A 27,604-nucleotide genomic window follows, 5' to 3' on the forward strand; every position below is an offset into this window, starting at 1 on the left:
CTGAACTGACGCACTCCACTTCAGAATGACCTAGAATACAGTACCTTCCTGTCTGTGTCAGCAAGGAAGGAGTTAAGTCTGTGTTGGCACATAAGCCTTTTTAGGGCATGGGATACATAATATTGCTTGCTTCATCTGTTACAACAAGGGCATCCTGTCATGCAGAAATAGTTCACTTTGATGTTAATGTTCTCATGGCTTCATTCAGACTTCCACACAACACTGACATTGAAATCCATCATACAGATCAAACACAGTGTCATTTGTGGTTAGCTCCTGATCAGGTCTGTTTCAATGTGGCAACTTAATTTATTATAATCAGTAATTAAGTTGCAACTTCACACACTTTGCTGTGACGCTCTTTTGCTCTGGAAATGTGGAAAAAAACGAAGTCTTTGTATTTTCCACAGATTTAATTTACAATAATAATAATAATTATTATTATTATTAAAAGAGAAGAGGGAAAATTCATCATTCCATCAACTCTTGCCCCATCAAAGGGCAAGTTTGATACTTCCTCAAATTTGGCGTGAGATTAGTTGGAAAGTATGAGACCGTGTGAGTGAGCGAGATGGAAAGCGGCAGACTCATGCCATTTATAAAAATGTAAATGTTACTAGATTCAGTCAGAAAGGTTCATATGCCCTCAGATTAATGGAAAGGAGTACATGTCTAAAAGGGGCAATAATTACATGCAGGACCACTGCTTATCATTCATCCTGCTCTGTTAGTTGACATTAGTTAGCATGCTCCAGTTCATGGAGCATGGTCCAGCATTTGCATTTAAGAGACACCCTGTCCAGGATCTCCTTGATCAGGACTGGCTAACTGATCAAGGAGTCCTAATTCCTGATTTGGAATCATTTGCTTGGATCCTGAAATCAGTCTGCTTAGCTGAGTAGCATGAATCTCTGCAGGATGCTTTCTGTGCATCATTGAAGCAAAATATTCTGTTCTGTGATAAAAAATAACATGTTGATAGACATCAAAAATCTTTGAGAAATTTGACACATTGACTATTTAGTGTTTAAATTATGCAAGGTGATAGAAATAGATGGAAATACTTGAAAAACAAAGATAACTGAAAAACTGCAAAATGGAAATTGTGGAAATATGTTGCCATCTTACTTTAACATTTTAAATGAAGTTGAATTAGACTCACACCTACCTTTTCTCTAAACTAAAACTGGGAATCCTTGATGCACTGCTAACCATGAGGGACGTTAAAAACAACACAAGCTGTTGCTGATGTTTCCTGTTGAGCGCTCATGTGTAGCTCTCTCTTTGTTGGTGTTTCCATTGTAATGAACTACTCTGTGTTTCAATTTTTATTGAAAAATCCCCTCTTTTAGTGTTTGTCACTTGTCTGCATCTTGCTCTGGATTATATTAGTTGACTAGATCATAGTGAGGGAGTCTCTACAGAACAGATGCTGGAAGTCACAATGTCACTTCTGACTAATCAGAGATGTTAGGCAATGGCTTTGGTAGTCTTGAGTTCCTTATCTGAGATTTGCTAAGACCTCTGACTGCACATCTTGACTCATTACTCTGGAGATTGGTATGCTTTTGACATTTTCAGTTGGTGAAGGACAGCAGAATAAATTTATTCCTAAAAACCTTGGAAGGAGGCTATCAGCTATACCTCTACTGAATATCATGTTAGTAGGTGAATTCTACTGAAAATAGCTATCCATGTGCAAGTTACACTTGCAGTTGAAACTAACTTTATCCACTGATGGGCTTGCAGATGTATCATCTCTCTTTTGCACTGTCAGGTTGTGATACTTTTGCTGATGGCGTGTTTTTGTCTTGGTAGGAGACATTTGCTTTGCAAAATCTCCTCTCCCACAGCTATTCAGTACTCCAAGAGGAGATCTGGCATGCTAGATCAAATGTAAGAACACTGAAATCAGGCATGCTACTGCATTGTTTAAAACTACAAAGATTTCTGCAGCATGTATGAAATCAGTCAGTTACAGTTTGATTGTGAATGAGAACAGTATCCTCCCCCACTCAGACCGTTTTGATTTACCCCTTTGTCAGCGAGTTGTCAGCTGTGTATACATCCACAAAGTAAATTAGGTTTTATTAGATTTTATAATGTTATGATAATTAAGCAAATTAAAACTTAAAGTAAATATCCCTGGTTACAAAGGCAGTTATTACATAAAAATTGTCCGTCAGTATTCCTGAGAAATCTAGTTATTTTCCCTGAATTGGCCATCTGTGACTCTTTTGGTCGTCTATGACTCAAAGGGAGTTATTTCATGAAAGCTGGATGTCAGTATTCCTGGAAAATGCAATTATTTTCCTAATTCGATCATCTTATGACGACAGAAAACTGACAGAAAAAGCTGTGTTGGTCACACTAAAGGGGAATTACATGATTTGGATAAGCAAGTGGATGAACAGGGAGATTTCAGGGCGGGCAATACTCAGTTTTTCTACCCTATAGATCTATATGATGTCAAAGAGAACAATATGTGCGATATCTGCAATATGGTTATCTCAATTCAGTTCAGTTCAGTTCAATTCACTTTTATTTATATCTCAACAACAGTTGCCTCAGAGCGCTTTATATTGTAAGGTAAAGACCCTTCAATATTCCAAAAAAAGAGAGAACGCCAACACAAAAAACCCAAACTGGAAGCTGGTTCTACAGAAGAGGGACCTCAAAGCTGAAGGCTCTGCCTCCCATTCTACCTTTAAATACTCTAGGAACCACAAATAAGCCCAGAGTCTGAGAGCAAAGTGCTATACGGTACTGTAAGGTCATAAAGATAACATGAGGCCGTATTATTCTTGTATGTCCGGAGCTGGATTTTAAATTACTTCTGGATTTAACAGCAAGCCATCGAAGATAAGCCACTATAGGAGAAATATGCTCTTTCTTTCTAATCCCTGTCAGGGCTCTTGTTGTAGCCTTTTGGATCAACTGAAGGCTTTTCAGGGAGTTTTTAGGACATCCTGATAGGTCCAGGTCTTTATGTCTTAAAGAAATTCCAGCAGTTGAACTAATTGGTGTGTGTTATCTGGCTTCATGGATAGACAAAGTTGAGTGTCATCTGCATAGCAGTCAAAAAGTATGCAATGCCTTCTAATGATACTACCTAAAGGAAGCAGGTATAACGTAAACAGAACAGGTCCTAGCATGGAACCCTGTGGAACTCCATAATTAACCTTAGTGTGTGAAGAGGATTTTCCATTTGCATGAACAAACTGCAGTCTATTATGATTCAAACCATTGTAGCGCAGTACCTACAACATGCTCTAATTGCTGTAATAAAATGTTATGGTCAGCAGTATCAAAAACTGCACTGAGATCTAGCAGGCCAAGCACAGAGATGAGTCCACTGTCCACTGACCCTAAGAAGCTCATTTGTCACCTTCACTAAAGCTGTTTCTGAACTTTCATGAAATCTGAAACCTGACTGAAGCTCTTTAAATGAGCCATTCTTCTGCAGATGATCAGTTAGCTATTTTACAACTACTCTTTAGAGAGAAGTTTGAGATTTGCCTATAATTAGCTAAGACATCTGGGTAAAGTAATGGCTTTTTAAGAAACAATTTAAGTCCTGCCAGCTTGAAGGTGCATAGTCGATTAATAGAGATTTATGATATTTAAGAGGTTGATGATATTTAAGCTTGTAATGTAATTAATGAGGTTTACTCAGAAAGAGTTGGAGAATCATCCATCCATCCATCCATCCCATCCATCCATCCTCATCCGCTTTATCCGAAGTCGGGTCGCGGGGGCAGCAGCCTAAGCAGAGAAGCCCAGACCTCCCTCTCCCCAGCCACCTCCTCCAGCTCATCCGGGGGAACACCAAGGCGTTCCCAGGCCAGCCGAGAGATATAATCTCTCCAGCCAGCGTCCTGGGTCTGCCCGGGCCTCCTCCCGGTGGGACATGCCCGAACACCTCACCCAGGAGGCGCCCAGGGGCATCCTTGTCAGATGCCCGAACCACCTCAACTGGCTCCTTTCGATGTGGAGGAGCAGCGGCTCTACTCTGAGCCCCTCCCGGATGGCCGAACTTCTCACCCTATCTCTAAGGGAGAGGCCAGCCACCCTTCGGAGGAAGCTCATTTCTGCCGCTTGTACCCGCGATCTCGTTCTTTCGGTCCTACTACCACAGCTCGTGGCCATAGGTCAGGGTCGGGACGAGATCGACCGGTAAATTGAGAGCTTCGCTTTTACACTCAGCTCCCTCTTCACCACGACGGACCGGTGCAGCGTCCGCATCACTGCAGCCGCAGCACCAATCCGCCTGTCGATCTCCGGCTCCCTTCTCCCATCACTCGCGAACAAGACCCCGAGATACTTGAACTCCTCCACTTGGGGCAGGAACTCATCCCCGACCCGGAGTGGGCACTCCACCCTTTTCGGCTGAGAACCATGGCCTCAGATTTGGAGGTGCTGATCCTCATTCCCGCTGCTTCACACTCGGCTGCGAACTGTTCCAGTGCGAGCTGGAGGCCCCCACCGATGAAGCCATCAGAACCACATCATCCGCCAAAAAGCAGAGATGAGATTCTGAGGCCACCAAGTGAAAGCCCTCCGCCACTTGGCTGCGCCTTAGAAATCCTGTCCATAAAAATTATGAACAGAATCGGTGACAAAGGGCAGCCCTGGCGGAGCCCATCACCCACCGGAAACAAGTCCGACTTATTGCCGGCAATGCGAACCAAACTCTCGCAACGGTTGTATAGGGATCGAATGGCCCGTAACAGTGGGCCAGACACCCCATACTCCCGCAACACCTCCCACAGGACACCCCGAGGGACACGGTCGAATGCCTTCTCCAAGTCCACAAAACACATGTAGACTGGTTGGGCAAACTCCCATGCACCCTCAAGTATCCTCGAGAGGATAAAGAGCTGGTCCAGTGTTCCGCGACCAGGACGAAAAACCGCATTGTTCCTCCTGTATCCGAGGTTCGACTAACGGACGAACTCTCCTTTCCAGCACCCTGGCATAGACTTTCCCGGGAGGCTGAGGAGTGTGATCCCCTATAGTTGGAACACACCCTCCGGTCTCCCTTCTTAAAGATGGGGACCACCACCCCGGTCTGCCAGTCCAGGGTACTGCCCTGATCTCCACGCAACATTGTAGAGGCGTGTCAACCAGGACAGCCCTACAACGTCCAGAGCCTTCAGGAACTCGGGCGGACCTCATCACACCAGGGCTCTGCCACCGAGGAGTTGTTTAACTGCCTCAGTGACCTCGACCCCAGAAATTGGCGGGTCATTCCCTCATCCCCAGACTCTGCTTCCTCCTCGGAAGACGTGTCAGTGGGATTAAGGAGGTCCTCAGTATTCCTTCCACCGTCTGACAATTTTCTCAGTCGGCGTCAGCAGCGCACCGCCAGCACTATACACAGTGCAGGTAGAGCACCGCTTTCCCCTCCTGAGACGCCTGACGGTTTGCCAGAATCTCTTCGAGGCAGTCCGAAAGTCTTTTTCCATGGCCTCTCCGAACTCCTCCCACACCCGAGTTTTTGCTTCAGCCACTGCCTGAGCCGCATTCCGCTTGGCCTGTCGATACCTGTCAGCTGCCTCTGGAGTCCCACAGGCTAACCAAGCCCGATAGGACTCCTTCTTCAGCCTGGTGGCTCCCTTCACCTCTGGTGTCCACCATTGGAGAAATTGGAGAAAAAGAGTCTCAGGTAGTTAGCTTTTTTTTTTTTTTGTAGAGAACAGGGGACAAGACATGGCCTAGGCTATTGCAAGGGCCTAGCCTGGGCCCCTGAAATAGCCATTTGGCTCAACTTTGTGAGCTATAACAGTGCCCATGGTGGCAAGCATTTTCTGGTATATGCTACTTCTGAACCCCCCTGAAATTTGAAATCAGAATAAAATAAAGTTATATAAATAAAGAAATATAAATAAAATAAGAAATAAAGTTCAGTATGATAGCATCAGAAAACTCATGTTTGATTATTTTTCTTACAAACTGATTTTTAGCTTATTTCTATGTCATATTTCCCCCATTTTTTCCATGTACAGTGGCTGTATGCCTCAATTGTGCTGCCTAACGCACACTTTGTGAACCACTGGCCTAAAGGGAAGAGAAAAGGAGCTAAAACAGCCTGTTTCAGATAGTGGATGAACTCGGGGTTAGTCAAGTAGAGCCCAACAATAAGAATATGGAGCTGGAAACGAGCACAATATGTTCTCGTTTATGCATGCACTTCACGCTTCACAAGGATGTTGTGAAGTAGACTTCATTCCGTTAAGGTTACAAGAACGCCATATAACGGTACTTTCTATTACTCGAAGAAATGTGACCATTCCTATTAGCAAAAATTGAAGATGTCAAATAAATGTGATTTGTCATTGGTCTTGGCCATCAATATTTGTCACATAAGGTGTGGATAAATCTGTGGTATTAAATATTGACCCAAAAAGCTGCAGGGACCTGCCATTGATTTTTTTTTTCTGAGTAATGCTCACTTCAGAAGACTTCCCAGCTTTTTCTTTGTCACAGCATATCTCTATTATTGATCTCTGGAATAAGCTTTTGAAAGCCATTTTATTGTCATGTTTTGGGGCATTATACCATCACCATGTCTTTGATCAATTACTACTTATCAACCTTTATAAATATTTATCAGCCAGCTAAAACTAATGCCAGTGGAAAAGAGGAGGCAGTGCCCAAAGCCCTATCTGCCCTGCCAGTTGCTGGCATATTTGGAGTTTATAACAATCTTCAACAAATAAATAACAGGAGTTAATGTTTTTTTAATAGTAAATATAAGACATCAGAATCTCAACAGCCACATCTATGTTTGTCAATTTTTTTAAAATCAGGTTTCCATGCATTTGTTATTATTGGTCCAACTCAAGTCTCTCTTACATTCACTGTAAAACAATTAGCTGTTGCCAGACTTGATTTGCAACAGCATGACCAAAGGACAATTGTGACTCCAATGAAATGTGCTGCGTCAGAACTGCACGTGCTTTGAATGTTAATAAGACAACACTTCTTTCAATTACTGCCAACCCTTTTGTTTGACCGATGTTCAGACACTGGCAAGTCTGTGCACCTGTTTTTGAGCCACATTGGGCCCGTTTGAGCCTGTCTTTGTCCAGTGCTACTTGAATAGTGGGTTTTTTTCTTTTCTGGATGACTGTGCTCCATTAAGTAAAGCTTGGACCAAGATTTTCCTGTTTCATTTATTCCATCTTAGAGACACAGCTGTCCTTCAGCTGCAGTCATTGTGTCATGCTACCAATTCAGCTTGGTGTTGCTGCTGTTAAAAACAATGTAGTTGATGATGAATGAGTGCAGCGATGGGGAAAATCCAGTTATTCAGTGTGAAGCTCGTATCCCTCATTTCCATACTGAACTGCAGTCGAATCTCCCGATAGCTTTTTGGGAGAGACTGCCCAGATAATTCTTCCACAAATGTCAAGGAAATGATGCTGAGCGAGGCTGCTGCAGTCCTCTTCTATGAAACTGATAACGCTCAGTCAACATTCAGAAATCCTGCTGCTGAATGCTTATCTCCTTAATGGCTCCCTGTGCACAAACCACTATTATTAAGGCTTAATTATTTTTGCCTCCTATGCTATGGGGTGTTTTCTGGAGGTCCACGATATCTCCCTTATGATGTAATGTCCCGTCGCACTCTGTAACACGCTCTCGTTGCATGGGTGGGGTATTACACGCACAGACATGAGTATTATTACAGACTTCGTTAACAGCTTGTGGCACCTCATTTAGCTTGTCATGTGTGCATATCTCCAGCACGTCTTTGGTTTGCTTTTATCTCATTCTTTTGAAGCCTATCATCTGCACACTAACAACTTACTGATACTAATGATACTGTACATTCATTACAGCTAATTGCACTGGTCTGGAAATTAAATCAGCAGCCCAGCTCAATTAAATGATTGCTGTTATCTTGTGATTAATTTCACAACATTGATTTGTAGTTTTTATTTCTCTCAGAGGTCAAATGCAGGCAGAGGATTTATGTAAGCGCACTGGTTCAAGACACAGATTTCTGTGCAGCTGCTGTTGCTGTCAGTGCATCTTCTTGACTCAGTGGACGCCTTAACAATCACAAGACCTCCAGTGTTTCAGAGTTGTGTAAGACAGAAAAATGAGGCTGATACTATGTTTGTCCTACGATACTCAAAGTCAACTATACAAGGCCCACATAGTTCTCCACTGCACTCCACCTTCGCTGGTTATAATGATGAGAATCACTGTGAGTGTCTGTGAGCATCTATCTAATGTAGCTTACCAACAAAATCATGGAGGGACTCCCTTGTGGTGCTATTTGGTATTGCAGTGGAACCATAAACTTTAATTAAACAGATATTCTTTGGCAGATGCAGTTAATGTAAAATATAAAAAATATTACATTATACATATTTTGTTGACAGGACACAATATGAGATGTTAGGATGGTTGCCAGGTAGACTATGAAAGTTATTACAAGTATAATAGGCCCTTTATACTTGCTTATTCTCGCCCTTGCAAGTGGCACCACACATCAAAAATAATGTCTCATCCATTTTGACTAAGCAGCATCACCTATTGTTCAGGAGAATACTGCTCTGAGTGCTCACACCTTCAGTGTTGGTATAAATGCTACAGAGTTATGGCAACATCACTATATCTGTGCATCACCATCAAACCTTCACACCCGAAGTACTTTTTTATCAACAAGTTGTGGCAGCTGCACTAGTCTCCATTGTGTACTTTTTCCTGTGGCTGTTGCCCCCATTGGTTCTGGAAGAATTGAAGCCATGATACCCATCATACTAAAAACAAATAAATAAATAAATACCATCACATTTTCAGTATATTGTATATTTCCAGTATAGTATCTAAAAAGGATTCGGAAGTTTATCTGTGAAGTGGGCAAAAAACCCCAAAAAACCCCAAACCCAAACCCATATTTCTTCACCAGTCACCCAGTTCTAGCTTATAGTATGGCACTACTTTTTAAATGTTATTTGAATATTTATGGAATAATATACATCTGCTCCTCAAATTTGCCAGATAACTCTTGCATTTGTTGTTGTGTTGATTCCAAATGGATCTAGAAAAAAATATGACTTTTCAAAATGTATCTAACCAGTCTGTCTTACAATTCATTTGTAATTAATGAGTTAGTTTCATCATGTATACACTTTCTCATTGCTTCATTGAATTTTTAGGCACCTGCTGTGACACCTATTGTTGGGTGCTATGTGGAAATGAAAGAGATTCTTCTTGCCTGTGTTCATACAGTTAACCATTATAGCCGTTCTTTCTCTAGCTTAGTGTTTAATGTATCACATTGGAGTTTTGTCAGTTTCTATTTGTGTCTACAAATTAAACACTGTACAGGAAAAAGCAAACTGAAGTCTTTTTTACTAACTTCAACAATCCTTGGTTGTCTGCTGGATTTAATATTTTTCATAGGCCTACAGTATGTTGGTACCACCGGCTCCCTTGGGTTACTGGATTACTTTTAATTCCCTCTTACCATAGATCAATACTGCTGTTAAACCAGCATCAAAAGGAGACACTCTGAGGTTTAACCCTAGTTTAAACACTCTAGTTTTTCTTGTGTTTTTTGTCAATGTCATCATAATTATTTTAACAGTCCCAGCTTAAAGCAGTTCACTGACTGCACAACAGATGTTTTCCAAAACTGATGTTGTTGCCGTGGTGGCTGTGAGCATGTTTAGCTGACTTCACTGCGTACAGTTTATTATATGAACTTTAAATGTGTAAACAACGGTTCTGAAAAAGTGTAAATAAAACAATAATGCAATCATGTGTAAATCTCATAAACCTAGATTTTATTCACAATAGAACAGGAAACATCTCAAATGTTCGAACTGAGAAATTTTATTATAAGCAACAACACATGTAAAGAAGGCTGTTAAAGGAAGTACTAAAAAGAAAGAGCTGGAGGAACATTTTTCAACCAACACTGTTTCCTCTGCACTAAAGAGAGGGAACCATCAGGTTTGGTATCAGCGCTCAGTTTAAAAGCCTGCATCTCTGATGGTAAAGGGGTTCACTGGTGCCTCTGAGATTGGCAGCATGCACATCTGGAAAGCCACCATCAATGCTAAAAGGCTTTAGAAGGCATGGTGCAGTTTAAACATTTGGGTCTTTTTAGCTTGTGTTTTGAATTAAAAATGGGTTGATGAGACTTATATTTTGTTGGATTCTGTTTTTATTTACATTTTCCTTTCCAATTCTTGAACTTGGAAATGGAAAAAGCCAGAACAGGAATAACCTGGCCAAGCAAAGCTTGTGATCTATCAGAAAATTGCTGTCAAGTCCTTTTGGTGTCTTACTCAGGGGATATCAGTAATGTATGAACCTCTATACATTACTGTATTAACCAAAATAAATGAATAACACATTTTTAAGAAATGATTAGGCTGCAGTAGCAACATAACATCATGAAACAAAAAGACTGAATTGATGTCAAAGATAAATTATTTTCAGTTTAATAGCAGCCATAGGTATAGGGCTGCTGCATATATTTCCCTGAAAGAGATTTATGGAAGCAGAAAGCTCAATTCCAGGAAATAGGGAATGAGAAACAGAGAGAGGAGCGAAGAGAAAATGGAAAGGGAGGAAGATCTGATAAGTAACTGAGGCATTCTCCTGATGGGAGGGAGATAGCTCTCTACCATCCACTCAGTAAGTGTGGGGTGAAACTCAGATAGCACGCTTAAGCAGGACAAAGTGGAGATGGAGAGCTCCCCCTTCAGCCTATATCCTGCTGGCTCCACTTTACTCTGCTCTTTGTGGATGTCAGCCTCTATGAGAGACCCTCTGCATCTTCCACCTGACACAGTGCCGAGAGGATAACCTGGCACCACAGCGAGTCCAGCGGCTTCATGATGATGCATGATCTCACAACAGGTCAGACTGTTGCCATTATGTGTATTATATAGCAGTATATAGTGGTAGAGAGATATTTTCTCACAGTGGGTAAAGTTTTCTTTTTGTTGTTCTTTTTGTTGTTCTTGAAAAAGTTCTATAAAGATTGTACAAGGAGTTTCATTGTATTCTCGTAGCGTGATTAATTTCTTACAGAAAAACTGGAGTAGTTAGAAACCTCTGGGTGTTTCTGTTGGTGTGAGAGAGTCTTAGGTGCTCCGTCCACAGCGACTTGCCCTTGGTACCCTTCTGTCTGGACCTAACCCATGTATTGGACAGGGATTAGGCTGAGCATCTTGTTTTGCTGCAAAATATTGCATAGCATGCCAGGGCTGAATCCAGTTGTTGCAGCAAAGAGAGACAGAGCATGCCCGTAGGAACTGAGTAGCAGTGCTGCACAAATTTCTCAGGGAAGGTTTTTGGTTCACAAAAAAAACAGACTGTCATTTGGTGTTTAGAGTTTGGCAACTGTATATCAAACTCATTTCAGTTCATATAAAAAGCTCCATTTGATGGTGTAAGGGTGTTTACATTTGGGCAAACTAAACCAGTATTTTTACTTACAGCGCCCTTTTTTGTGGCTCAGCTTAAACTGACGCAATGAGACATGCCTTCTTGAAGTTCACTGCAAGGAGAAACATCAGTCATTCTTTGCTTTATCTGGTAAAACTCTTGACCTGATGGTTTTGAATGCTGAAATATGCAAGCCTTGAACTCCTGTCAGGATAATACATACTGCATAGTTATCAGATGATGCGTCCCTCACTGCTGTATTGCAACATTTGACTTCAAAGGAGGCAGAAACAACTGCAGGATGACTGAAAACACTGTCGTCTTTTTAAAGTTTTGTTTTGTTCTTTGTGTTGAGTTCCAAAACTCTTTTAAATAAATCGTGCAACTAAATGAAACCTTCCATGCTTCCCCACTACATAATTTAGATGGCTGTTCGGAAGCTCACATGCAGGACGTTTATTCCCCCGTCCTTTAAAAAAAAAGCATCGTCACAAGCTTTCAAGGAAGCTAATTTTCTCCAAACAAATGGACCCAGTGTGCTGCATTGTTGGTACATTAGCTGAGGATGCTTCAAATTCCATGACAAATAGTTCAGAAGTAATGCGGCTAAAACAAAAGCCTCAAAGAATGCAGATTCCTAATTAACAGGGGAGCCTGGTGCAGTGCTGCTGCCTGTGTGTGCCCAGTTCAGCTCAGCAAATTATGAGTGGTCAAACCTCTGTGTGTGTGAATGCATGGGTGTGCAAGTTTTTGTTTATCTATGGATATTTAAGTGCTGAATTCAATGCAGGATACACGTCATCATAAACATGTATTTTATATACCGTTTATACTTGAAGTCATGTTTTTACATCTGCAGAATTGCTTTTTTTTCCCCCTGTGAACTTTGCTGAAATGTCGACTCATAAATCTTTCCAGCCTGCTCTGTTTGTTTCCTCCTCCCTTTGCTGCATGGTGATGCAGTGAAGAACCACTTTCTGTTTCTATCATTCTGCGTCTGTATGGTACTGAAACTTAGCAGCTTTCCTTCAGAGCATTCACCCACCCCACCCCACCTCCCACTGCACTATAATCATTTATTTACTCCTGGCACACTTTAAGTGAACATAGTGTAAACATTTTTTATCTCAGCAATGTGTTTATCCATGCCTGTGCGAGTGCTTATGAAAGTGTTTAGCTTCTGCATAGCAGTATTTACCCTGTGAGCGCACAGTATTTTTCAGCTTCAGTGGTGAAATATGCTGTAAACGATGACGGTGATGATTAAAGGAAACGAAAGAGAGACAGTGAGAGAAGAATTTAATAAATCACTAGTAAAAAGTATCAACTTAAAAGGATTATTTGTTTGTTTAAACCATCATTGCTCCCAGCCTTTTTGTCTTTTGCTTGAATGAAACCATTTCTTTAAGTTGCGAAGTCGAGACTTCAAACCTGAAATTGTATCTATGATAGCAATATATCAAATGTAATGCAAATTGCTCACCAACATTTTTTTTGTAATATACCAACATAAAATCGTTCTAAAATGTCTCACCTGCCTAAAAAAATAAGGAAAAAAGTTCAACAGAAAAGAGTGATAATGATAATGAGCAATGACAACCTCTCCTGGATGGGCAACAAAGGTGGGCAACAAAGGTTATAAGGATGGGCAATTAGACTTTAAAGCTTGTAAAAATGAAATCATCCATTGAGTAAACCTGCTGGAAACAGGTTTCAGGGCCTGCAGTGTGGCACTATATTTGTTTAGGCTTAGTTTGACACAGTTTGTTGAGTTTGTGTTCATGGAGGATTTGAAAAATATTTTTATTTTGGTGTGAAAAGTGATTATTACTATCACATATAATTATACAACAGACAACAAATAGAAACTTGTCGTGTCATGCTATTTCAGCCCTCTCATCACCAGTAGCTGCTGTTTGTTATTCTTTCATGTGACAGTAACATGTGTTTATGCTCTAGTTAAAGCAATGAATGGCCCATCTAATTGAAATCAATAAAGCTTGGTGGGCTGGCTTACGGAGAATGCTGAGCCCTACACTCTGTGTAAAGGAATATGAGCCGTGGCTGGCTGCAGGGCTACCGTAGATTCTTTTTTTGCTGTTGACTGAATCATCACTGTAACCTTATGAACTTCATGTGATATTTTTACCCTCATCCAACAGACAGCTAGTAGTATAGAAACACAGGTGTGCAGGGAGTTGATCCAGAAGGAATATGATTAATGACTTGATGCTCTTTTTCTTATTTCTCTTGGTGTTGTCTCTCCCTCCGTCCTGCAGCCACAACCTGAGGGCTACATCATTTCGGCATCCTGTGACTGGACAGATTTCCCCTGAAAACATAGATTACACACTACAAGACAGGTGAGCTGGCCTACCTTTTTTTAAGTGAATGATGTATATGATGCTCGCTTAAATATATAAGTTAGTTTACGAACCTGAGATGGGAGTCTTTAGTGTTACTCTCCTTGAAACGTGCCACAGCAAGGGAGTGTGGGTGTCTATTCTCCACTAACAAGAAGATTAAAATTGGTTGATTTCCAGTTTGTTGTTTATTAGCAACATAACCAGCAGTCATTGTCAGAACACAAAAGGATGGGCACTGTCGTATTTGAATAAACTGAATGTATTCATCACCATTACCATGGTATTTATAACTCCATAATGGAATCTATGGCAATGACACAACACTCACATCTCGCTTTGATCATATTCATATCACGTCAGGAGCCATGAATCTGACTCATCAATCTGTTATGCTAATGCTGGCTGTATTATAACAGCAAGTTATTCCGGCCCACCTGGGCTGTTTCTCCCAATGCCGTTGACATCATAAAAGCAAACTCCTGACTGTGTGCTCACTGAATTGTTGAGAACTGTTGATTGAAAGGAGGGATTTACTGGGCGGCAACATTACTATATTGTCATGGCACGATAGTCGGATTTATTTCCTTTTATGTCATTGTGTAAATCATATCCTGCAAAGCCATTAAAGCTACACAATTCAAGGCGGCAGGTGTCTGGTTGTATTTAAGCTGTCTGGTGTAAGATGATCGTGCATACCAAGTATTCCACTATAACAGCACCATGGCGGGGCATAAGCATCTGTTAAAGCAATATGAAACTGATTAAAGTGATTCATATGCATCCTGCACTGTCATTCACTTCTTAAAACTCTCCATCATCCCTTGTTCAGTGCTGCTGAGACACGGATTTGTATACCATCAAAGGGGCTTTAACGCTATGGATGCCTCACTTGCATATTTTCAACAGTAACAAAATGCCACTTCTGATCTCTTTAAGCTCATCAAAGTAAGAATAACACCTGTTTTATGTCTGCTCTACAACAACATTCCAAAGATGCCACGCAAGGGAAAAAACAAGTTAAGAAAAGTCAAAGTCATAGCATATACACTAAGTGTACAATAATTATTTTTATTACTATAAAAGACTCTGACACAATTCATACATATGCCAGTCACTGTCTGTGTGAAGTGTTGAACTGAGCTGAGGGAAACATTGCACTCACAGCAAAGTGGATGCAGCACCAGAGCTAAAATCAGTAAAAGGTAGAAAACAATAGTAAAGATACAGTGTTGTACAAAAAGTCATTTCAATTATATTTTACTTCCAAGGAGCCAGACTGTCAGTCTACCTGTCATTTTTCAGAGGAACGTTTTTTGTTTTGTTGGTTAGTCACTTAACACTGACCTGTGAATCACTAACTCAATGGATGAGTCAGTGTTTAAATTGTGACTTTCTCAGGCTGTTGCGCTTTGTTTTCTTTGTGTTTGTTGAATTTATGAAAAATGTCCAACAGTTTGAAGGGCATAATGTTGTTTTTTTGCACCAACAAGGTGCTTAAAGATAAATTAGCCGAAAACTTGTCATATTTCTGCACAGTGTGGAGTGTGTCCTTACAAAAATCTGAGAAAACTGGACGAATAGAGGACAGAAGAAAAAGTGACAGGCCTACAAAACTATCTACAGGAGATGGGCAGTTCCCGAAAGCCATTAGAAGTCCTTAAGGAACAGAACAAAAAAACTGAGCAAAGATCAGTTATGTATGGCTCTTCCGCTGATCCATCTACTGTTCACTGAAGCCTCATCGGTAATGGTCTCAGTGGAAGGGTGGCTGTCAAGAAGCCATTCTTAAGGAAGGGAAACAGGGAGAAAAGGCTGATGTATGCCAAATTACACATGAACTGTTCTGAAAATCAGTAGCAACAGGTCTGATGAAATGATGACTCCACCAATCCTTCAAATCGTAATCAGCATGTATGGATGAGGTCTGAAAAGAGGCATAAGCGGAGGCTCTGTCATAGTTTGGGCTTGCATTTGGTGTTGGGAATTATCAGATTTTGACTCAACATGCAGTGCTGTCTGGAAAGCATCTGATTGGCAAAAGATTTGTTTCTCAGCATGACAGTGATTCTAAACACACTGCCAGTGCGGATGCAGATAGTGTTCCATTGTGTGTTTGTCTATCAGTCACGGATTGTTGTTGAAGAAGTGTGAATCATGTTGAATGAGGCACTTAACATCCAAAGAAGAGCAAAGTTTGCCTGAGCTAGTTTAGGCAGTGTACCAAATATTTACTTTCAAGTTTCCTTAGAATTATACAGACTCTGTCTTTTATGCTATGTTTCCATATAGGCAACATATGAGCAGTGCATCATTTTAGAAGTAATAAAAGACTGCAAGATGATACAATTTAATATTTTAATGAAACATCATTGGACACTTCATATCTGGTAAAAGCTGCATCTTTTAGACTTTATAACAGTATGTAACACAAGCTGCCTGTAAACTCATCCCCTTGTAAAACAGGAGTGAGTGCTCTTTCAGGCCTTTTCTGCTTTTCCTCTGGATCTACTTCTACCACATGCTTTTTTATCTTTGGTCGTCGCTTGCTGATAGCTAAATTTTATTTCTCCATTTCACGGCATGCTTATATGTTGTTGCTGTTTTTTTGTTCATTAGCATGTTGACGTTAGGGGTTCATTCTGCTTGAAATAATACTTTAATAGGAAGTGGGTTTCTTCCATTAATAATTGACTCACTTATTCCCTGGAGATATTGAGGATTGAGGACAGGCAGTTCAGGAAAAGGAGCTTCATGAAGTTCCGTTCCACAGAAAGGTCAATCAGACTCTGCTTTACTGGCCTGAAGCCTCAGAGTTTGTCTAGATTATTCTACCAGGATCAAGTCATTGAGTCTCATGTACACTCACTGTCTAAAAAGATTTAAAAAAAACATCTAGTCTACCTCCATTTCCATCATAGCAGAAGAAGCAGGAAGAGATGGAACTTAGTGCCATTCCCACTTCGACACCAGGCTATGTGAAATATTGCTCCTCTCATCCACATGCCACTACAAATCTCCTGGGGAACGGCTCCAATGACAGTGATGGTAAACAGTATGAAAACTTCACATAAAACAGCAGAGTCCCCTTGATAAGACAGAAACATCCTGTAAAACTGCTGGCAGCAATCCAAGCTTGGAGTGAACTACTGTAAGTTGTGCTCCAGTTTGGCTTTCCTCTTTTTTTCCCCGCTTGTTCTACCTGTATGTTTTCTTGCTTTAGTCTCTGACAGATGCCTCAGTCTTACCTACTTTTCTCTAGATTGTGTGTATTGCGGCACACAAAGGAAAAATCAGCACAAGGATCTGCTCATAACCTATTTATTGAACAATGCAGGGGGAGTTAGGACATTGTCAGGTCACATTAGTTCCTGTTGGTAAATTAGGTTCGACTAAGCACAAACTACTAGGTTTCATATATAGCACAGAGGTCACCTGACTACTCATTAGTTATTCCTTCAAGAACCTGACTGATATACCGACCAATACCAATATTTGGTCACATAGAAATCTGATATTTGAATATATCAGCCAATATTTATTTTGTTTTAGTGGACACGAATGTTTTTTTATGACTTTTTTGGCATCATAAAGATGTCACAGAGAGGAAGAGAATGCTTGTACACACACTGACCTCATTATCTGAAATTTTGGCCATCTTTAAAACCAGGATCCACTATTTTAATATAAGAGGTATAAGTGAAAACAGGTGGGTCACCTTTAAACATGTCACTCTCACCATCAGTAAATTTGTACATGCCCACTGAAGTTGAGATGTAATACTTTTTGGCCCAAAATGATTGAAGTTTATTTTTTCTTTAGTGGTTATTACAGTGTCTGCAACCATAATGCCATCACATTGTTCTGTACTTCAGGTTAAAATACTTCTCACATTAACTGAGTTCTCTGTTAAGAAGATCTGATGCAAGTCTTGGAAAAGCTATGATGTAACATCATGTAAGGAAAGCATTAATTTTAAACAGTGTATCATTGCATTGCTGTTGGTGGCTCTAAGCGGACTAATGTTGAGGCTGCCGAATGTAATCTTTATTGTTTTACATCTCAGAAGCATCTCAGTTCTGTTCTTTTTATTATCTTTGAGGTGTGTTGCATACAGTATACAAAAATGTCAGAAGCTTCACACAAATCGCTGTAGATGCCATGTCGATGGCCCGATTAGTAATCTGTACTTTGACGTGATTTCTCTCCTCGGTTGTTTGCAATAAGTCAAAACTAATTAGACCGCAGTAGGTAAGAGAGGAAACATTGTTGTTTCCTGGATGGAGAATATGGTAATGACACAGTGGGGAAGTAAGGCACAGAAGCGCTTGGGGCACTGGGATATGAAAGATGATCTTCTGTTTAAAAATCACTACAATAATTCAGAATGAGACTTTGGGAAATTTGTGCCAACAGTAAGTCATTCAGTTGGCTCCTGGAGTTTTTAATGAATAAAAGTATTCTGCTTTAAAAATGTTAGTCTTTCTGTCCTAACATAGATATGCACACACACACACACACATAAATCAGGCCCCTATAAATAAGTTTTAATCTGTTTTCTATCATGCCTTTAACTCTCTGATACAAGATTTTCTTCTTTATTTTCTTGATAATTTGCTGTTGGACTCAAGCATTTGGTATTGTTGTTCAGCAACAGACACGTACTTGCACACTATGGTTGGCTGCAATGTTCCCTCTAAGGTGCGCACGTGCGCAATTGCGCACTGCTGGCACGGTCTCTGCGCACAGAAAATCTGCGTTGCGCACAAAAAAATCTAACCTGAATTGAAATTAAAATTAATACTTTAACAATTCTGTTTTGCAGTGTTAGTAAGTGACTGGCTGCTCCCATATGGGATTAGAACGATGCCACCTTATCCTATAGTCCAGCCAATAATGCGATTTACATTCGTATATACGCAGCTAATCAACGTCGTTGACAGGCTATGACACCGTCCTTATGTACCGACACCGGTGTTTTAGCTAGCAAAGCGGCGTGGCTGATGTGGAGTGAAGCCACGTTAATGACAACGTGTCCAACCATTGGAGATGTGAGCAGGACAGACAGAACAACTGACGGGAAAAGTGTGGACTTTATACCAGTTTTTAAATTGTGTTTATAGGCCACGTAAAACCAGAGTTATGATAAAAAATATCTGCAATGTTTGGTTTTCTTCCTGAACACTATCGTTGTTTATATTTACTGCGGGAAGAAACGGTAAAAACGGCGTTTTATAAGAAAAAAGGCTCGAAAGCACTCTCCGCCTGTGAGCAAAAACACCCCCCTCCCACGCCCTCCTCTTCCTTTCCTATTCGTCCAAAAAAGTACCGTGTCAACCAATCAAAAAATGATATGGCAACGTGGCATCTAGTTGTTAAGATACGGGGGGAAGTTTTAGGAGTGACGACGGTGTTTTGAGATGTGAGAGATTTGAGACGTTTAGCGCAAATCTTGTGTAGTTAGTGTGTAGTTAGTTGTAGTGTAGTTAATAGTTTTGTTGGTGTGTCAGAACAATGAGGCGGCTGCTGAATGTTACAGGTGTTACAGCAGTGATACATCTCCTGTTGTCAGGCCTGCAGGTATCAGGCTGTTGTTCTTATCTCATAGTGGACAGAAATTATTTTTTGGAGTGGCACAAATAATTTGTGTGGCATCAGATTTGATGCAGAACACCTGATTGTTCTGTAAATAGTTTGAAATGTTTATTTTAAAAAACGCCTTGGCTGCATTTAAAAAAATAGCTGCAAAAAACTTTGTTGTTTGCCAAACTCAGTTACTTTTTGGATGAAGTAACCATATAATTAATTGTCCAACATTGGTCATTATATACTGTATTTTGCAGACAGAGAGTTACAGACTCTCTCCCAGACCACAGACTCATACTCATAATACAAGTCAGAGCTTTATTAAAAAAAAAAGTTGTGTTTTCGAAATTGGAGTTCAAGTTATTTTTACTTCCAATAGTGTTAACATACTGCACAGGTCAATGACTAGATTTTTTTTACATTTTCATTGTAAGTGGGCTAAAGCAGTTAATTAAAAGTAGTCTAACATAAATGTAAATGCTGTGATTTGATTATTTTAATAAACCATGTAACTTGGATGGATTAGATGCTGGCGTGACCACAGTGCACACGTCTGATGTCACTCACAGTGGTCCAAGGGATTGCTCAGGGAGTTTGTGTGTTCGCTCAGACACATGAAAAATTAGAGGGAACATTGGTTGGCTGCAGTCCAAAATACGCTGTTTAAAGTGTTAGAATAGCTTAAAGTGTGGTGCAAGCTATTTGTTACTTGACACCAGCTTGTCTCTGGCATGTGTGTCTGTGTTAGTTCTTCACGTTCCCTTTCAATATGATGATGTCATGTGTGACGTGGGAAGTAGATTCCTTGTAAGCTGTGCATATGTGCCGTTGTTATGATTTTCACTCTTGGTTTTTGAGGGGATTTTGTCTTTTTAGTTTGTTTTGGCTTGTTATCTCTGTGTGTGTGTGTGTGTGTGTGTGTGTGTGTGTGTGTGTGTGTGTGTGTGTGTGTGTGTGTGTGTGTGTGTGCCATGAGGTCACTGCCAGGCCAAGCGTTACATGAGTTTTTCCTCACTGTTAACACATCCAGTGGAAAACCATTGGCTCTGACTGGTCTCACGTTGGTGTCAGGAAATAGTCATATCCTTTATATGTGAAAGCTCAGCAGAGGACTGCGCTCTGTTTCATTGCACATTTGTAGCTTGTCAGAGGAGTTGAGAAGGAACAACACCACTCAGTGCTTTTCATCCTTTTTTGCATTTTGTTTTTCTTCCACGCTGTCGTCTCAAATGTAGGATAGAATCCCGTATGTCCAAGTCAGCGGCCAATCAGAGATCAGCCAACATGGTCACAGAGTCCTCCAAGGCTGTGACCTCAGCAGCAGTCGATGGTTCCTCAGGGTCAAAGGTGAGTCTCAGTGGTTCTCTGAGAAGCAAAGGCTTTAGATATACTGTAGAGCATGAACCAGTTAATGTATTACTGATCGAGATAACCTTTTGTTTGTTTTGAGTTTTAGTAAATTATGATATTACAAATTTTAATACATTTGTTCAATTTGTCATAATATCAGGAGGTAGAACAGGTTAGGGGTTCAATCCCTTGCTCCTCCAGTCTGCATACCAAAATATCCTTGGGCAAGACACTTAACCTTGAGTTGCTCCTGACCTTTTTTTCCAAGTGTGAATGTCAGACTGAAAGTACTTACATATAGTAAAAAGTGTATATGAATGGATGAATAAAACCCAATGGATAACACGCTTTGAGTGCTAAAGCGCTGTATAAGAAGCAGTCCATTTTCTGTTATAGTCCAGAGATCAATTATCACATTGATTATGTGAGCCACAATTAACAGTCCAAATTTAACAAGTGTAACAAAATGTTATTTCCCCAGTTATCAAACGAGTCGACTACTATTAAGTTACAGTCAGAGAAACTTTATGTATTGAGGTTGAATAGTGCGCCTCATTCATTTTGTTCTTTTTTTGTTATCATGTATGTTTTTTATTTAGTGTCTCAAAAAGAAAATGATCACAAATCCTGATTTTTGTCTTTTTAAGCGACTCGTCAGCCAAACAGCCTCAGATATTTATTGTATAAATGTACCTGAGAAACTGACTGACTTTGTCTAAAAATAAACTCTATTATAAGTGAACATGTGCATCCACAGGAGTATACTTTTGGTATTTCCTTTTCTCGTTAAGGATGTTTAAAAAAAAGAGCTTCCAGGAAAGAAGGCCATTTTATTATTTTAAAGGAAAAATGAGTTTTCCTTTCTAAGTAACAAAATGACGCATTTGTTTTCTCTGTACTGTGTAGGCTAGCATCACACAAAATGACTTTATATATGTTAACTTAAAATTGCCCCATGTTTTATTTTTATTTCGTTACTGATTACGTTTTTCTGTGGCTCCTGCAGGGCTCCAGAGGTATGGGGAAAGTACACAGTTTTGGCAAGAGGGATCATGCTATTAAAAGAAACCTCAATATCCCAGTGGTGGTGAGAGGCTGGCTCTATAAACAGGTGAGCATATTCAGAGTGAGTCCGAAAGGCAGATGTGTTATATAGGAGCACGTGTTAAAGACTGAGCAAATGTTTAAATGTGTCACGCAGTGAAATATCAGCCACAGGATTACCATCCTTCACTGTGTAAGAGGTGTAACTGTGCAGTATGGAAGCGATCTTTCTCTGTCCCTTAGCAGAATTTAAAAGCGCATATTGACCTTACAAAACCTTTAAATCTCCCAATCCTGGGAAGTATAAAACTACAGTGCTGAGTTAAATGTAGCAGCTGCAGCTTTCTGCCAAAGTAATCCTAATTAACAGGCAGGTTATTCCCAAACTGCACTTTTTAATTAAAATGTATTCCTGCAGGAGGACTTCTAAATATTGTCTGTATTGCGTTTCCCCCGATCCATTTCTAGGACAGCTCTGGAATGCGACTATGGAAACGGAAGTGGTTTGTTTTGTCCGACTACTGCTTGTTTTACTACAAAGGTGAGCGTATGAACAGTGCACTTGGTGAAGGTTTAACAGACAAAGATTATAAAATCGGACATGCAAACCTTTAGCGATCTCCTCTGCTGCCATTTTTGATTAATGACAGCCTGTAATTAGATATATGACACGCTTTTCCCACCAGCTTTTGCATCCTTATTACCTTGAGATCTCTTCTTGCGTTGCCAAAGCATGTACCTTCTCTCCTTTATTAATCATACTGAATAATAGATAAGCCACATGCCCCATCATACCACATGCAGGCACATGCCCTTGCAGAATCTAGAGTCCCCCATGAGTTATGCCTCGCTAATTTTCCTGCTATTCATAAATCTGCAGTCATTTGTAAACATCGTTAAAGATATTGGCAGAATTAGATGTTGTTCTGAATGTAAGTAACAATGTTGTGTGCGTGTGTGTGTTCTGATTTCACAGACAGCCGAGAGGAAACAGTACTTGGCAGCATCCCCCTGCCCAGTTATGTCATTTCGCCAGTTGAGCCCGAGGACCACATAAACCGCAAATATGCTTTCAAGGTAACACTGAAGTGGCACTGAGTCAGATCTGTAAAAGAAGTTTTCACGTCTATGTGCGGATTTCAAAACTTCATCTGAGATTATTTATTGCTGCGCTGTTATTTGTTAACAATCCTTACATACTGATTTCCCCTCACTGTGCTCACTGTAACACAGAAAGGCTGTTTGTGTGCTGCCTGGTGCCCAAATCTCATTTTCACATCTCATTTTCATATATCCATATGTTTATTGTTATTTATTGAGTTATTGTTTTGATTAGGTATGACACTTCTATACTTCAGTATCTCCCAAAATGTGTCTATACAACAGAGCATCAAAAATAGTCAGCTCATACAACTGTGGAAAGAAGTTTAAATACACTCATCATGAGCATGAATGCCGTGATAATTTTTGTTCTTTTTCTCGAATTCGCACAGGGTCAGAGGTATACATACAGGATCAAAGACACTGTTAAAAAAAATGTAAGGGAACTCATCTCAATGGGAAAAAAGCACTGCTGGATATCTATACTGATATGGACTGGTTAATAGAGATGGCACGATACCACTTTTTTATGTCCGATACCGATACCGATATCATAAATTTGGATATCTGCCGATACCGATATGAATCCGATATTGTGTGTTTTTTAATCAATAAAACTGTTTTTTTAATATCTTGCTGCATTTTGTATAAGTTCATCCTCAAGTTTAAATAAACAACAACACTAAAGCTATTCTGTTATACCTGTGTGTAAAAAAATACACTGCACCCAAAATATTTTATAGTTCAGCAACACTGATCAATCTAATAAACTTAAACCTGCTCCATCCTCCCTATTCTGATATTTTAAAGAGTACTTAGCAGAAATATTAAACAACCTGACTAACAGGGTTGCAAACTCCCAGCAAAAAAAAAATAGGGAACCACCCCCCACCCTCCACCTCATGATGCTTAATCGATGTAATCAACTTTAATTTGATGCAGGGTGAAAAAAAATGCACAGAATTAAATTATTTTTCTACAATAATTAAATAGATTCAACATCTTTCTTCAACAGAATTGCAAACTGCACAGATGGTACTTTCCCAAAGGAAAAAGTACTATAGCTTACTAGGGTATATTAGACTTAACAGTTACTATATACAGTAATGGACTTCTATATATTTTACATCAGATTAAAACTTTGGGTGTAAGATTCAGATAATTATTTATTAAAAGCTAGATATTTTAAATGAGAATAAGAAAGAAAAGTATGTCTTTGTGCCCCTTTTCCTGTTCATGCCCCTATCGCCCCCCTGGCTAAACTTTGCTAGATCCGCCCCTGCACAGTTACCAGCCGTCAGCTACATAGAAAAGGATCCTGGTCTAGAAAGTAATAATAAATACATTCTAACAGCTTATTAAGCTTAAACGTGCTGCTGTTGTTCCGCCGCTGGTTTCCTCTTTCTGGTGCAAAGTGGGCCAAAAACAAAGAAGAGAGACGGACTCGCAGAAAAGCCGATCAGCTGATCATTAAGCAGTTTCATGAAGTAGCGGCAGGAAGGTGAGGGAGAGAGAATGAGAGGCACTCGCTCCATATATCGGTTGTTAAGCTTAACATGGGAATGCTTTACAAACATTCAGAGATGAACTTACACACTTGCTTTACTTCTCTCTGGGATAACTTCTTCGGAGATGAAATGCTGGTTTGGTAGCAGGCTACAAATACACACAGCCGCTCTATCACATGACGCACACTGCTCCGACGTGCTACGGTTATGAGGCGAGTTACGCCGTGTCGCAAGTTTTGTGAGGTGTTTTTTTTTTATATATTTAATGGATCGGATTACATTTTTAATTTCTCACCGATATCCGATCCAGTAATTTAGGTCAGTATCGGACCGATACCGATACGTAATATCGGATCAGTCCGTCTCTACTGGTTAATGCATTAGGAATGAAAACATGGCATATCTTTTGATGGAAATAAAACCTACAGAGGGCTGAATTCAAAGGCACCCAGAAAATGATGTGGCAGCTATACCATTTTGTCAGAATTTCATTGCAGCACCTAAAAATGGTGCTCAGTAGTTTGTATGAGTGCTTATATGCATGCCTGACAATGTTGGAGCATGCTCCTAGTAAGACATGGATGGTGTCCTGGGGGATCTCCTCCCTGATCTGGACCAGGGCATCACTGAGCTCCTTGACAGTCTGAGTCTGAGTTCATCCTGATTGCAGTCAGGGTGCTGTTGCCTAACCTGTACAGGTCTGTGTGTCCTTCCATGGATCCACCACCAAACCCAATCGTTCTCATTGTCACTGTCTCACTGTTAACCTTCTACTGCACCTATTGTTAATTTCATTAACATCAAAGTAGCTGAAATTGATTAACAAACTCCTCTGCTACTTAACAAACCAGATCAATAGCCCACAAGTGTAATTGACTTGATGCTATACTTTGATTAAAGAGTGTTCCTTTATTTTATTTTATTTTTTGAGCAGTGTGTATAGATGAACTCACTTAAATCTTTTAATAAGTGGTACTGAAGATCTACAGTATCTTCGGCGTTGACAAGGCCAAGGCCTATTAACTTCCTGTTAGTGATCCTGTTAGTGATCATGATTGAATACAACAGGTAGTTTCTCTTTGCAAGCATAAAAGGATTTTTTACACCAATCGTTGAATTAACCAATACTCAGAGCAATGGAAAGTCCAAGGAACCCATTGAAGAGCTCAAAGCAGAATTAGAGTAGATTTACACAAATTGACTGCAACTGCCAGACTGCAACTGTACCTTATATACATTCTGTAGTATTCATTCCACCTCATTTCATTTCTGTGTTTTATGTATATACGTTTAGATTAGTTATTTATAGTTGGTTTACACAGCTATGTGTATGCATGTGTAACGTATATAAAGATACGTGTGTGTGTGGGTGCGTGTGTGTGTGTGTGTGTGTGTGTGTGTGTCTGTGTGTGATTTACATTGCTGTGCTCGAGAGCCACCATCTACCGGAACCAAATTCCTGGTATTTGTCTGCACATATACTTGGCCAATAAACACGATTCTGATTCTGATTCTGATTGAGAAGGCCTCTTGGAGCCTTTTCTAAACAACTGTAGATTTAAAGATTATCAGTTCAAACAACTGTATCATGAATCATTCAGATGTGTCAGTACTTTGCCAGATTGTGGAAGAAGACCCAAACTGTCACCCTAAGATGAGAGGAAACTGGTTAACATGTTCAGGAACAACCGAGGAATCACCAGTCTGCTATGAACTGGAAGATGCTGGAGAACCAGTGTCAGTGTCTACAGCAGGGAAGATTTACTGGGAGGGGTTGTGACCAAGCAAGAAGCCCCTGCTCCAAAACTGACAGCTGCAAACTCAATTGAAATTTGCAGATGTCTTTCTCCAGAAGACATTTGGCTCATCCAAATGTCTTCTGGAGAAACGTGTTATGGTCAGACGAGACAAAGGTGGATTTATCTGGCCACAATGACGTAGTATGTTTAGAGTTAATGGCGATGCTTTCAAATGTAAGAATACTGTACCATCTGTCAAGCATGGTGGTACCATCATGCTCCGTGGATGTTTTCCTGCCAGTGGTACTCGCACGTTGCACAAAGTGGATGGAATAATGATGAAGATGGAGTACCAAATTCTTCAACTTCACCTCAAATTAACAACTACTCTATACGATTCAACCGTGGTCACATCTGTGTGTTCCAACAGGACAGTGATGCCAAACACACATCAAAACTGGTTTGGGGATGGATAAAGCAGGCTAATATTAAGCTTGAATGATGACCTATCCAAGAGCCTCAATCCTATTTGTGGACTATGCTTAAAGGCCAAGTATGTGCCAGGAAACCAATTAATTTAAGTGAACTATACCAATTCTGCCAACAACAGTGGTCAAATATCCAGCCAGAATTATGCCAGAAGCTTGGTCTTGGCCAAAACGTCTTATTGAGGTCCAACTTGCCAAGGGACATTTAACCAAACAGAGGGGTATATGGATGTGTGTGCGTCTGTATGTATACTTTGATTCTGTGGATTGGAGAAAATCCGAAATACACTCAAACCTGTGCACCCAATTCCTGTTTTTTTAAGTCATTAAATATGTATGCTGTACAATCTCTCCACCCTGGAAAAAGAACAGTTCAAAGACATCTTTAAAATTCCCCATGATATTCATGACCACAGCTGTAACTTCATTTATTAGTTCCTGAGTTGATATGAGACAGTTCTCAAAGTTCACTCATAAAAATCTATGTAAAGATTACCAAAGATATGGATTTCACAGAGCTGACATTGGCTGTTCTGATTTGTAAGATCAGGAGGTCATCAGAGGTGGGTGTCTGGTTATGACTAAGAAATAAATCAACAGCTTTCCATGGAACAGTAAGTACTGATCAAGCCCAAGAAAAGAGACATCCAGAACACAACTGTCTCCTATTGTGCCCCAAAGCAATAACATTTTTTTACCATTTAAAACTGTGGAAGAGATTCAGCATGCAAGTGATTAGAATAGTGAGTAATGTCTAAACAACGCAGGAGCAGCAGTTTATCAGCAGCTAAACTTAACTGAACTTAAACTTTGATCATTTCTCGTGATTTTTATTTATGGTATCTTTTGTAACTTCATTGTATTACATGAAGAACTAATATAGTCTCAAGAGTGGAGAAAGTTTCACTGGAGCTAAACAACAGCCCCACTCTTGATTATTATGCATGTTCAGGTTTTTGCAAAACAAGTATTTTGCATGCACCTAAGGTGGTCTTAACTCAGCT

General features: G+C 40.1%; 1 protein-coding gene across 9 annotated transcripts in view; it reads left to right on the forward strand.

Moving 5' to 3' along the window:
- plekha7b (pleckstrin homology domain containing, family A member 7b) overlaps window positions 1-27,604 on the forward strand; it is an 82,086-nt gene that overhangs the window by 25,154 nt on the left and 29,328 nt on the right. For 8 of the 9 annotated variants that reach the window (XM_039610248.1, XM_039610257.1, XM_039610267.1 and 5 more), the window contains 5 exons: window positions 13,701-13,784; window positions 20,606-20,717; window positions 21,727-21,831; window positions 22,233-22,305; window positions 22,741-22,841. In XM_039610248.1, coding sequence (XP_039466182.1) covers window positions 13,701-13,784; window positions 20,606-20,717; window positions 21,727-21,831; window positions 22,233-22,305; window positions 22,741-22,841 — 475 coding nt within the window. Of the gene's footprint in view, window positions 1-10,700; window positions 10,891-13,700; window positions 13,785-20,605; window positions 20,718-21,726; window positions 21,832-22,232; window positions 22,306-22,740; window positions 22,842-27,604 lie in introns of those variants that run through there. The other variant, XM_039610283.1, reaches the window with a different exon arrangement.

This window comes from Oreochromis aureus, linkage group 1 (genome assembly GCF_013358895.1).
Source record: "Oreochromis aureus strain Israel breed Guangdong linkage group 1, ZZ_aureus, whole genome shotgun sequence".
NCBI lineage: Eukaryota > Metazoa > Chordata > Actinopteri > Cichliformes > Cichlidae > Oreochromis > Oreochromis aureus.